General features: G+C 46.1%; 1 protein-coding gene and 1 pseudogene across 1 annotated transcript in view; both read left to right on the top strand.

Annotated features, from left to right (window-relative positions):
* The first annotated feature begins 519 nt into the window (after nucleotides 1–519).
* The window catches only part of LOC133765648 (uncharacterized), a 45662-nt gene continuing 32760 nt past the window's right edge, over nucleotides 520–13421 (top strand). The window contains exons 1-4 of the mRNA XM_062199192.1: nucleotides 520–597; nucleotides 4143–4213; nucleotides 9575–9671; nucleotides 12641–12742. Coding sequence (XP_062055176.1) covers nucleotides 520–597; nucleotides 4143–4213; nucleotides 9575–9671; nucleotides 12641–12742 — 348 coding nt within the window. The remainder of the gene's footprint in view (nucleotides 598–4142; nucleotides 4214–9574; nucleotides 9672–12640; nucleotides 12743–13421) is intronic.
* Nucleotides 6215–6795, top strand: LOC133765791 (large ribosomal subunit protein eL29-like; annotated as a pseudogene).

The following is a 13421-nucleotide window of genomic DNA, read 5'->3' as shown; positions in this document are numbered from 1 at the left end:
ACTGATTCAAAAGCTCCTTTAGGAGGGACAACAAGGCCTTTCTCCCAGGAGATAGCCCAGCCCAGTCACGCTGCTGACTGGTGAAAGTAAACGGAACTGACCACCTGCCTGCACCTGCTGCTAGGCATCCGGGGACCTCAGTGAGCTGTCCTTTAAGGTCATCCCACTGGGAGAAAGAAAGACATACTCATGAACAACACTTCTCACAACAGAACTGCAGTTACACATCCACTCTGTACGCATCAATCAAACCCGACAATGACGAGCAAACGGAGCCTCGGAAAGTTTCAGTCACAGTGAAGGCCCAGTGTAAAAGGCGACGCCTACCCTTCCAGGTTTCTCCAGAGACCCCGCCCCGGCCCGCCCCCGGCGTCAATCAGCCAGAGACGGCCCCGCCTCCCCCCTTGCCAATCAACCGCGTCCCGCGCCTGCGCAGACACCGCCTCCCCGGAGCCCCGCCCCGAGGCCTGGGCGGGCGGTTAGGTCCGGTACGCTTCTCCCCTCCACTGGCCGTCCGCTATGACGATCACCTACAGCTGCATTGCTAATGGCCGAACGGTGCTAGCGGAGCTGGCCCTGACTGGCGGCTCCTATCAGGTACCTCCAGGCCGCGCCTCCGCCCCCGCAGGCTCCGCCCCTCGAGCCCGGCGCCCTCCGGGCCCAGTCCCCGAGACAGGGTGCTGTGAGGTGGCCCAGAACCGGAGGTGGGGACGCGAGGCCCCGCCCCGCGACAGGCCCCGCCCCCGCGACAGGCCGTGAGTCCCCGGCTGAAGCCGCACGAGCGCCACCCAGTGGTTAGGGTTGGTGCCGCACGTGTGCTGTTTGGGTGTGAATTATAAGCAGGTCCAACGTTTGAAGATTTTCCGCCTCCGCGCAGACGTGGCCTGTAGCTCAGTACACACCTGTTAAACATGTCTTAGTTGCAAAATCCCAGAGCATAGAATGTGAGGGATGCGGCAGTGAAGACGAGCCTGATGTTGTCTTTTTTGTCCTACAGTTGTCCTAGGGTGTAAAAGTATTTCAGTGGCGGAAGACTGGTAAGGAGCCTGGCTATAAATTTTATAAGAATTATTCCTCGCCTGGCCCGGGAAAGGAGAAATAGAACTTCTTACAAAGGCAACAGGATGGTGTGCTTGGAGATTCTTCAACAGGATGGTGTGCTTGGAGATTCCCTCAGGGAGGCCAGAGCACAGAGGAGGCCAAAAAAAGTGGGCAGGGAATAGTTGAAGCATCCACTGTACTGTTGTTTAACAGAGAAGCTAGGGACCGTTACAGATTCGTAAGTATGCAGAGGCTCGAGCTGAAGAAACGTCTGGAAAATTAGGCCCAGTTACAAAATGGAAGGTGGACTCGAATGAAGACAGAGATGGGGTGGCCGGTATAGTTTGTAGTAAAATCTCTAAGGGCCAGGCCTAAGGCAATGATGGTGCAGAAGCAAAGGAATGGGTCAGAGCCTGAAGAGTCTTTGTAAGAGGAGCCCTTAGGAGTTGGTCTCTGGCTGAAAATGTAGAATACTGGGCAAGGTCACGGGTAGGATGAGTCTCAAGATTTTCTGTAGGCAGCGTGAAGCAACACATAGGATACAGAAGGAGCAGGATTGGGGCAGGTTCTCGCGGTGCCGGTGAGAAGAGCAGTTTGGGACATTCTGAATTTCATTGCATGTTGGAAATGGCCAATCGATTTGTGTGTTTATTTCCTACCTTATTTCCAAAAGGTTTTAAATCAGAAGGACATGCGATAGGTAAGAAATATGTTGGTCTAACTTCACTTAGCGAGGTTCAGGATCATCTCTTCATAAGATCTGGAGGCATAAGGGTAGTGTCTGAGGCAGGGTTTAATTGGATATTTATAGGGGGCAGCGTCTGGGATGAGGTTGGAGTGCTGCCCATTTCCTAGTCCTGTTTTAGAAATCTCAGATATTCATGGCATCAGGTGCATGATGGGAGTTGGAGTGTCAGCCAGGGTAATTTTATTATAATGACATTATGCTGAGCTAACGGTCATTGCCAGGAAGCAGCGAGCAGCCATGTTGTTTCATTTTTGGCTGGGCTCAGGTCTAAGCAGTGTTTTGGGAAAGCTGCAGTTTTCCGCTGCACATAGAGTACTAACTACCTCCTTGCCTGTGCTGGAGTCAGAACTGATAATTGAGAATAGCAGAAAGGGGCTGGCGCTGTGGTACAGCAGGTTAACACCCTGGCCTGAAGCGCAGGCATCCCATATGGGCGCCGGTTCCGGTCCTGGCTGCTCCACTTCCGATCCAGCTCTATGCTATAGCCTGGGATAGCAGTAGAGGATGGCCCAAGTCCTTAGGCCCCTGCACTTCTGTAGAAGACCCAGAGGAAGCTCCTGGCTCCTGGCTTCGGATTGGCGCAGCTCCGGCTGTTGCGGCCATCTGGGGAGTGAACCAGCAGATGGAAGACCTCTGTCTCTCTGCCTCTGCCTCTGCCTCTCTGTAACTCTGCCTTTCAAATAAATAAATAGATCTTTAAAAAGAGAGAGAGAATAGCAGAAATGGGTAAGAGCACCTAGGAAACAGAGGGTGAAAAGCAGGACCAAAAGGCAGAGAGAGAGGTGGCTCACCACATGGGAGCAGTGGTGTCTTAAAAGCAGAGAGAAAAAGTTCCAAGAAGGTCTCAGGTCCCCGAGTAAGTTGGGCAAGAGCTGAAGAGTGTTCACCGGACTCAGCAATGGGAAAAAGATGGAGGTGGGAACGTGAGCAGTCTGGGAGAAGTGACAGAGGCAGAAGCCAGATGGCTTTCAGCCAGGGGAGTGGGAGATGAGGAAGTCTGGCAAGTGGGATGAGACAGTTCTTTCAAAATGTAGTAAGGGGCTGAGATAGGGGTGAAGCCAGAGGAACACGGTCCATTTTTTCACTGTAGGAAAATCATTCCCAGGTATGTTAGGCTAACGGGAAGAAGTTGGAGATGCAGGAGAGCAAGGGGCTATTAGTGGATCAAGACCTGAGGGAGCACCAAGGGCTGAGACGCAGTGAGGCAGCAGGGCGTGAGCCTGCCTGAAGAACGCCCACTCTCTCTCTGAGACAGGAGGCAGTGTGGCTGTGGAGGTAGCAGACTCGGGCTCCTGCGGGGGCCCCCTCCTTCCTTAGCCCCTCACACGCTGCCCTCCATGGAAGACCCAGACCAAGCTCTGAGCTCCTGGCTTCTGCCTGGCCCAGCCCTGACTATTGCAGGTGTCTGGGGAATGTACTGGCCGATGAAATCTGTCTTGCTGTCTCTTTGTCTCTCTCCCTGTCTGCCTTTCAAGTGAAAGATGAAAATAAATTTTAAAAATTTAAATTAAAAAAAATCAATAATGAAAAGTTTTTAAAGCATCATTTTGTGAGGAAGGAAAACTGAATTAGAAGTGGGGCTATTCAGGGCTTCTTAGAGAACTTTCAGATTCCTTTCATGCTTCTAGAGTAAATTAACAGGATTCCATACAGTTGACCATGCTTCAGGTAACTGTGGTGTCTTCCAAATTTTCCCCAAAGAATGAGCCGGATAAGAAACAGTAATGGGGCCAGTACTGTGACATAGCAGATGAAACCACCGCCTACAGTTTCAGCATCCCATATGGGCGCTGGTTCAAGTCCCAGCTGCTCCACTTCTGATCCAGCTGTCTGCTAATGCACCTGAGAAAGCAGCGGAAGATCACCCAAGTGCTTAGGCCTCTGCACCCACATGGGAGACTCAGGAAAAGACATCAGTGAACAATAGAGTATACAACATTTTCTCTTAAAGACGATTGCTCAGGGCATTTGGAGACTAAGAGCTGAGTATCTTTAATGCCTTAACTTTTTATTTATAGTTTCAGTGCTAATAGTCACTGAAAAGATGCTAGATTGGACAGCCTTGAAACCATTTAAAGGTGCCACTCTAAAAATGAGATTGTCCAGCAGAGCTTACATTTTTATACTCTGTTTATATATATAGTCTCTGTATGTTTATGTGGCCTTAATATTTTCTTCAGGGTCAGAGGAGTATTTCAGGATCACTTGCCTCTTACGATGTATGAGTCTCCCCCCATTTTTATCTCCGAGTAGTTTCTCCCTGATGAATTCATCAGAACGTTGGTAAACTCGGGAGGGGAACGGGAAGACACAACAACCTCCTACGAAGTAAACGCTGACCGTTTATTTTCAGGAAGCCACCGCAAAAGTGCTCAGGCTGGTGCTGCTTAGAGCTGAGCCAAGGACCATCATGCGGATGGGAAGGTAAGGTGTGTCCTGGCGCGAGCCTGTCTGAACAGCTATGGCTAGTGATTCCAGCGAGAGCGGGAGGGGGAGCGTCCTCGTTGTACCTATTCTTGATTGAGCCCTCAGAAAGGAGAACTTCCTTATGAAAAAGTAGAACATCATGAATAGCACTATGATTAACACTAAACAGAGCGAAACAAAGGAAGAACATGTCAGGAACATTAACTGTAACCTTTTAACTGGGTACTGGCTCTGAAAATGGTCTCTTATTCTCCATACTTTTTTGATATACACAAAACATTTCATGAATAAAAGGGGAAAAGGGAACCTCCTGCTTTAAAAGATGGCTGAACTAGTAGCCATCGCTCTTTAGCTTTCCTTGGAACATTACGTGCTCTGGACCAAACCACTCTGTAAAACTTCTGCTCATCAAGGAACAGATGGAGGAAGAGACAGCATCTGCTATTTTTAGGTTCTTCATTGTTTTAAGGAATCTGTTTTAATCTACAAGTAACCGCAGTTACAAAAAAAAAAACCCACACATCAAATGGGTGTCCAGCTTTGTCAAGTATTATCAGGAACATCCCCCAGCAGCAACCACCGTCTAGGCCAAAAACTGCCACCTGCCGGCCACTTCAGACCTTCCCCGCCATGTGCTCTGTGCCACTCACTGCCTCCTTCACCCTCCCCACGACAGGCACCATGTCAGCTTCCATAGCAGTCACTTCCCCGTTTCTTCGTTGGCTCAGCACCCAAAAAATGACGGCCCAGTCATGCTAAGTCTCTCTCTATATTTTCTCCTTCTATCCCTTCCCTTAGAATCTATTATGAAGAATCTGTAAGGTTTCCCACAGTCTACCTTTGTTGACTCACACTCAAAATGCAGTTTGCAGTATTGGATCCAGAGGCCCATTCCCTCTGGGAAAGTTATGGGGCATTTTCCATCAGCTGGTACATGTTATTACATCTCTTTTGGAGGTGGAATTACAAAATAGTGACTGTCAAGTTTTGTTTCCACTGAAACGATTTCACAAATAGACACTTTCTTCATTTGCTATTTGCTCACCCTAACTGTACGTTCCAGTGCGAGTCTCTGAAGATCTCTTGCCTGAAATGCTGACTCATAACTACCCAGTCCACATCTCTGCTCGGATGACTAATAAGTACCTCAAACTTATCTCCAAAGTCACCTACTTCCTACAGTCGCCCACACATCACCTGTCCAGTTCCTCAGGCCTAAAAACCTTTGTTTTGTGTCTGTTACATCCAAGTTCATTCCATCAGCAAATCTCACTGCCTTTCCCTTCCAAAAGCAACCAAGCCACCATCATCTTTTGCCTTGGTTTCTCATTACAAAGTCATTCTCCTCATTTTGTTTTTGATTGTTTTAACAGTTATTTGAAAAACAGAGTTTATAGAAAGAGACAGGGAGAGACAGAGACAGAGCTCTTCCATCCACCGGTTCACTCCCCAAATGGCCACAATGGCCAGAGCTGGGCAGATCCAAAGCTAGGAGCCACAAGCTTCATCTGGGTCTCCCACATGGGTGCAGGGTCCCAAAGACTTGGGCTATCCTCCACTGCCTTCCCAGGCACATTAGCAGAGATCTGGATCAGAAGTGGAGCAGCCAGGACTCGAACCAGAGCCCACATGGGATGCCAGTGCCACTAGAGGCAGCTTTACCTGCTAAGCCACAGCACTAGCTCCTGTTTTCTCTTTTTAAAAGCTTGACTTAATAACATTTTGCAATCATGCAAAAACATTTATATGGTTCCAAAGTCAAATCTACAAAATAAAAACCTTGAAAAGTCTAATTTAGATTCCTTTTCTCTCTACAATGCTCTATTTCTTCCCTTACAAGATAACTATTTTGAAAAAGGCTTTGATTTACAATTTTTTCCTTTTCTTAAGAAACACATTCTAGGGATGGGCATTTGGCACAGTAGTTAAGATGCCACTTGGAGATATTTTCTTTTTCTGAACCCAGGCGCTTCAGCAACTGCAGGTTACAATGCAGACATGGCCAAACCCAAGAACCACATCACACACAACCAGTCCCGAAAATGACACAGAAATTGCATTAAGAAACCCCAATCACAAAAATATGAATCTCTTAAAGGGCTGCACCCCAGTTTCCTGAGGAACGTGTTTTTCCAAGAAGCACAACAAAAAGAACCTGAAGAAGATACAGGCTAGTAACACCAGGGCTCTGGGTGCACCTGCTGAAGCCATCAAGGCCCTTGTCAAGCCTAAGGAAGTTAAGCCCAGAATCCCTAAGAGTGTCAGCAACAAATATAATCAACTCACCTACATCACCCATCCCAAGCATTGAAAGTGTGCTTGTACCCACATTGCCAAGGGTCTTAGACTGTCCTGGCCAAAAACCAAGGCAAAGGCCAAGAACAACCCTCAAATCAAGGGCAAGGCCAAGGCTCAAATAAAGGCCCAGGACCAGGGTCAAACTAAGCCCAAGGCCCAGGCCCAAACCAAGCCCCAGGCCAAGGCTCAGGCCTAAAGCTGCACCTGCACCTGCACCTGCAGCCACAGTTCCAGCTCAGGCTCCTCCCAATGGTACCCAGCCTCCCATGAAGGCTCCATAGTAACAGCATTCGCCTTCCAATACAAGGACAGGAGGACTGGTGTGACCCCTGGGCTGCTGTCTGCACGGGGCTAGAGTCCTCCAGTGCTGGGTGCTGTTTGGACAAATAAATCTGAGACAGGGTCTCTCAAAAAAAAAAAAAATGCCACATGGGACACGTCTCAGAGTGCATAGGTTTGAGTCCCAACTCCACTTCCAATTTCACCTTCCTGTTAATGCTCACCTGGGAGGCAGCAGGTGATAGTGCAAGTACTGGGCCACCACCCACATGGTAGACCCAGATGTGAGTTTCAGGTTCCTAGCTTTTGCCTGGTCCAGCCCTGGGTGCTTTGGACATTTGGGAAGTGAACCACCAGATGGAAGATAGCTATCTTCTTCTTTCTCTCCCCGACATGACTTTTAAATGAATTTTAAAATAAATAAATAAATTTACATTGCATTTCAAACACTTAAAAAAGAGAAACCAAGGCTGGCGCCGCAGCTCACTTGGCTAATCCTCCGCCTGAGGCGCCGGCACTCCAGGTTCTAGTCCTGGTTGGGGCGCCGGATTCTGTGCCAGTTGCTCCTCTTCCAGTCCAGCTCTCTGCTGTGGCCTGGAAGGGCAGTGGAGGATGGCCCAAGTACTTGGGTCCCTGCACCCACATGGGAGACCAGGAAAAAACACTTGGCTCCTGGCTTCGGATCAGCACAGTGCCAGCTGTAGCAGCCATTAGGGGAGTGAACCAACGGAAGGAAGACCTTTCTCTCTGTCTCTCTCTCTCTCTCTCTCACTGTCTTACTCTGCCTGTCCAAAAAAAAAAAAAGAGAGAGAGAGAGAGAGAAACCCACTATAGAAGAATACATACTAGAGTAGATCTATACATTCATACTTCCTTTTTGGTAGCATATGAGAATGACGACTAACTGATAGTATCTCATGGTTTTCTCTGCCTTGCTTTTGTCAGTTAACCATATACCTGGACACCAGGTATTCACACTTTTTTCAACATTAAGGGTGGTTTCTGAATGTTACTCTTATAAACATAAATTTAAAATCTCTCCTTTTCACATCCAGATTCAAGTTACTTCAAAGCATAATGTAACTTTCAGATGGATGGTAGAATTAGCAAGCTTTTTTTCAGTGAAGACTCCTCCAAATTTAGAAATAGAAATATTTGCCAGGTGGAGATTATGTGCATTAATCATTAAAAATATTTGTAGTGTAGTATATTCATATGATATGAAAGATTTATGTTAAATGTTCTGCCTCTGGGCTTATGTTTTTGTCAGTTGAGCATTTGACCAAATCTTTGCCTGGTAACCATTCGGAAACAGTGTGTTCATAAAGGCCAAAGTCTAGGCACCAAGTAACTATGTTTATTGCCCTGTTCTGACATTCTCTGGATTGTTGGACATCAAATGAGAGACACTTTCCAATGGTCTCCCAGCCTCCTAATGTGAGACTCTAAGAGGACAGAAGAGATCTAGACGTTAGAGTGGTCAGGATAACGTGCACTCGAGCTTAATCCCCGTCTCCCCAAGTCATCCTGTTCTCCAGAACATTTGGTATTGGCAGGTTACAACTTTTTAGTTCTAGTTTATCATAATAGAAAACCAAGAAGTGCCAAAATTAAATATGATGGTACTTTCAAGAGTTCATGAAAAAGATTAAAAGTTTATTTTGGTGCAAAACATTTTGAAATTCAGACATAGTTTTTTCATAGGCATTTTCCACAGTCTCTTTGAAGACCCCTTGTGTATCTATTCAAAAATATAAGGGTTAGGGGCCAGCACGTGGCTCAGTTGGTTAATCCTCCACCTGCGGCACCGGCATCCCGTATGGGAGCCGGGTTCTAGTCCCGGTTGCTCCTCTTCCAGTCCAGCTCTCTGCTGTGGCCGGGGAAGGCAGTGGAGGATGGCCCAAGTGCTTGGGCCCCTGCACTCACATGGGAGACCAGGAGGAAGCACCTGGCTCCTGGCTTCAGATCAGCACAGCACTGGCCGTAGAGGCCATTTGGGGAGTGAGCCAGTGGAAGAAAGACCTTTCTCTCTCTCTCTCTCACTGTCTGTAACTCTACCTGTCAAATAAAAATATATATATATATATATATATATATATATGTGTGTGTGTGTGTGTAAGAAAAATCAGTGAATGCAGTATGTTATATTTGCTCATACTCTCAGCTCAATCTTGGAATGTGACTTTTGTCAAAGTCACCTCAAAAATTGTACATGTGTATACATATTATTTTTATTGATGCTTTTTTTTTGACAGGCAGAGTGGACAGTGAGAGAGAGAGACAGAGAGAAAGGTCTTCCTTTTGCCGTTGGTTCACCCTCCAATGGCCGCCGCAGCTGGCGCGCTGCGGCCGGCGCACTGCGCTGATCCGAAGCCAGGAGCCAGGTGCTTCTCCTGGTCTCCCATGGGGTGCAGGGCCCAAGCACTTGGGCCATCCTCCACTGCACTCCCAGGCCACAGGAGAGAGCTGGCCTGGAAGAGGGGCAACCAGGACAGAATCCGGCGCCCCAACCGGGACTAGAACCCGGTGTGCCGGCGCCGCAAGGCAGAGGATTAGCCTGTTGAGCCACGGCGCCGGCCATGATGCAGTTTTAAATACACAAATTTTATAGACTTACTTTTTCAAATGTATTAAAGTTCTTCCAATTATTCTGATTACAAAAAATTATCTATATAGTTTTTTAATACGACTAATGACAGCTTGAAAACTGAAATTAAATTCTCTATGTGGGTATTTAATTTTTTCAATGTTATCATGTAAATAAATGTATTCTTTTCAAAGCTATATCTACCATACTCTCTTTATTGATGGAATCACTTACTTATGTGCTACAGATAATGCATTGGATACTGTGGCACCATCTGCATTTCTTAAAAATGTAAGTAATTGTTTACACTGTTGTAAAGACTTTTTCAGTTACTGAAATTATGAGCTCTCTGCTTTTTAATTTATTAGTAATAGTGTCACCAACCAAAAGCACATCACTCATCCCCTGTTTATAAAGCAGAGCCATTAATGCCCTTCAGAGATGTCTGACCCTCTTCCCTTATCTGTTTCCTGTTTCCATATTGCCTCCATTTCAAGGTCTGAAAAGACTCTGTATTTTGTTTTTAAAAGTAAGACAAAAATGAAGCTATACTAAAATTTAATATAATCTTTCAATAGCACATATATTTACTTTACAAATAATTACATACATGGGGAAGTAAGTGATTAAAAGTTTTGCAAGCCTAGCATTGTGGAGCAGTGGGTTGAGCCACCACCTGCAACACCACCATCCCAGATAGAAGCACCGGTTCAAGTCCCAGCTGCACCACTTCCTATCCAGCTTCCTGCTAATGCACCTGGGAAAGCAGTAGAGGATGGCCCAGGTTCTTAAGACTCCTTCCACCCACATGGGAGACCTGGATGGAGTTCCTAGTTCCTGGCTTTGGCCTGACCCAGCCCTGACTATTTCATCCATCTGGGCAGTGAATCAGCAGATGGAAAATTTTTCTCTGTCTCTACCTTTCTCTCTGATGCTTTGTTTTTCAAATAAATATATTTTTAAATAATTTGCAGCCACTATCCTAAAGGCATTTCCATTAGAGTTAAATAAAAAATATATTTTAAAAAAATCAAGTCATACTATCCCTGGGTTAACTTTGACCTAAGAATTGCCAGCAAATATAAGCCATGGTAAAGAGAGTGTGTCTGGTGTGCATGTGTATGTACTAAGGTAGCTACATGAGATTGTATACATTCTTTTTTTTTTTTTTTCCTTCCAGGCAGAGTGGATAGTGAGAGAGAGAGAGACAGAGAGAAAGGTCTTCCTTTTTGCCGTTGGTTCACCCTCCAATGGCCACTGCGGCCGGCACATCGTGCTGATCCGAAGCCAGGAGCCAGGTGCTTCTCCTGGTCTCCCATGCGGGTACAGGGCCCAAGGACTTGGCCATCCTCCACTGTACTCCCAGGCCATAGCAGAGAGCTGGCCTGGAAGAGGGGCAACCCCGGGATAGAATCCGGCGCCCCAACCGGGACTAGAACCCAGTGTGCCGGCGACACAGGCGGAGGATTAGCCTGTTAAGCCACGGCGCCGGCCAAAAAGGTAATTAACTTCAGTACCTACCTCATGTTGCTCAAATCACTGCAAGTTTGATCTCTGACTACAAGGAGACTTCCTGAAGAGAGTCTTAGAAGTAGACTAGGGCTAAACCATTGTTCTGGTAATTTTGTAATCCAGATAGTATGTTTGCTTCTTTAAAAAGAAAACAAGGCCGGCGCCGTGGCTCACTAGGCTAATCCTCCGCCTTGCGGCGCCAGCACACCAGGTTCTAGTCCCGGTCGGGGCACCGATCCTGTCCCGGTTGCCCCTCTTCCAGGCCAGCTCTCTGCTGTGGCCAGGGAGTGCAGTGGAGGATGGCCCAAGTGCTTGGGCCCTGCACCCCATGGGAGACCAGGAGAAGCCCCTGGCTCCTGCCATCGGAACAGCGCGGTGCGCCGGACGCAGCGCGCTACCGCGGCGGCCATTGGAGGGTGAACCAACGGCAAAAGGAAGACCTTTCTCTCTGTCTCTCTCTCACTGTCCACTCTGCCTGTCAAAAATAAAAAAAAAAAAAAAAGAAAGAAAGAAAGAAAAAAAAGAAAACAAGAAGTGACCATTTGGCCTGGTCTCACATGGGAAGACCTGAGTTCAGTTCCCCCCTCTGCTTCCTGACTCCAGCTTCCTGCTAATGCAGACCCTGAGAGGCCGCGGCCATGGCTACAGTCCTGGACTCCTGCTGCCCTCAACTGAGTTCCCTGGCTCCAGGCTTTAGACGGTCCCCCACAGTTACAAGCATTTAGGGAATGAACCAGCAGATGGAGCACAGCCTCCCTCCCTGCCTCTCAAAGAAAGTAAATGATATGGATCTTCAATTTTATTTACAGATATGTAATTAAAGTATTTTTAATAAAATATATTAATAGAAAAGTCAGTCAGCAATACTATCATCACTAATAGCTATTCTCTAGTCATGGTAGCAGGTGATGGCTCAGACACTTGGGCCCCTGCCACTCACTTGAGAGACCTGGATTACATTTCAGGCTGCTGGCTTCAGCCTGGCCCGCTCCTGGCTGTTGCAGGGAAGTGACCCAGCAGATGGAAGATCTCTCCCTCTCTTTCAGATAAAATGAAAATAAACAGTCAGCTTTAACACAGCTCAAACTGAACGCACATATAGAGATTATAAAACCCAAATATAATTTATTGTACAGTTATTCCTAGAACATTGCTCCAGTCCAGAGGCTAAACACTGTTAACTATTTAACTAAAAACACCTTCATGGCAAAACATCTCGAATTTACCACCTCCCCAAAACCAGGTGACCCCACATTTTTGGACACTTCATGTCACCACTGTTTTTGAGAACTAGAACATGAAATATAAACAGGTTTCAAAATGTCCTGCAACCTGGGTTTGGCATTTAGTTAGCATCATTTCGTTATTGGATTTTGAAAGTAGGGGCCAGAGGGGGAAATGAAAGTGCTGTTTAGAAAATATTACGGATTCTTATCTTTCCTTGCCTTCCAGACATAAACATCCACCCTTCCCCTCACATCCTCAGATGTAGTAAAGAACCAGGGTAGCCCTTGCAATTGGATGAGGCTCTAACTGGTTCAGCAGCAGTGGATAAAACTGGGGCAACTGTACTTTGCATCAATACTGCATCTAAAATAGCAAGAATGACCAGTTGCCAAAAACCCAACATGTTACGATTTCTTTTTATCTTCAGGTTTCTGCCAGACTTGCTTCAAATGAATATTTGCTCTGTCGTTCTCCAGTTGAAATAATCCATATAGGCTAAATATTTCCATTAATTTCCCCAGGTTAGTGACACTTTAACAAGAAATCCTTTGATGTCACAAGAACAGTTTTCTCCTTCAACTGCAATTACTGCAGATTTTCAACAAGTTTTAGGAAAGTATATGGTACGTACCTCAAATTGTCCTCTGAACTGTTAACGGTATTACAGCTGACAAATCAGTTAGGAATTATGAATGGAGAGCTGTGAATTCAGATAAATGAGAATTACCTATAGATAATGATAAGGAATGATATCCACAGTATGTTGATAAGTTAATAAAGTATTTGTGGTATGCTATTATTTGCCATTCTTATAAGCCACCATTTAAGAAAAAGGGAATAAGTACAAATATGTGTATTTGTTTATAGCTTTAAAAACAGGGGGACACAAAGGGACAAATACCATATGTTCTCCCTGATCAGTGACAACTGAGCACCTAAAAGGAAACCTGTTGAAGTGAAATGGATACTATGAGAAACAATGAGTTGATCAGCCCTTGTCCTGACTGTCCAGGAACAACTTACTACTTTATTCCTTTTAGTATTTTTTTGTTCTACTTAATACCATTAGTTGAATTCTTTAATTTACACACAATTATTCTTAGGTGTTTAAACTTAACTGAAAAGTGATCCCTGTTAAATATAAGAGTGGGAATAAGAGAGGGAGGAGATGTACAGTTTGGCACAGGCTCACTAGGACTTACCCCAAATGGTAGAGCTAGAAATGTGCCAGGGGATTCCAATTCAATCCCATCAAGGTGGCATGTACCAATGCCATCTCACTAGTCCAAGTGATCAGTTTCA

Source organism: Lepus europaeus, chromosome 8 (genome assembly GCF_033115175.1).
Source record: "Lepus europaeus isolate LE1 chromosome 8, mLepTim1.pri, whole genome shotgun sequence".
In the NCBI taxonomy this organism is placed as follows: Eukaryota; Metazoa; Chordata; class Mammalia; order Lagomorpha; family Leporidae; genus Lepus; species Lepus europaeus.
The sequence above is the reverse complement of the archived record's forward strand: the minus strand, read 5'-3'. Positions and strand labels throughout refer to the sequence as shown.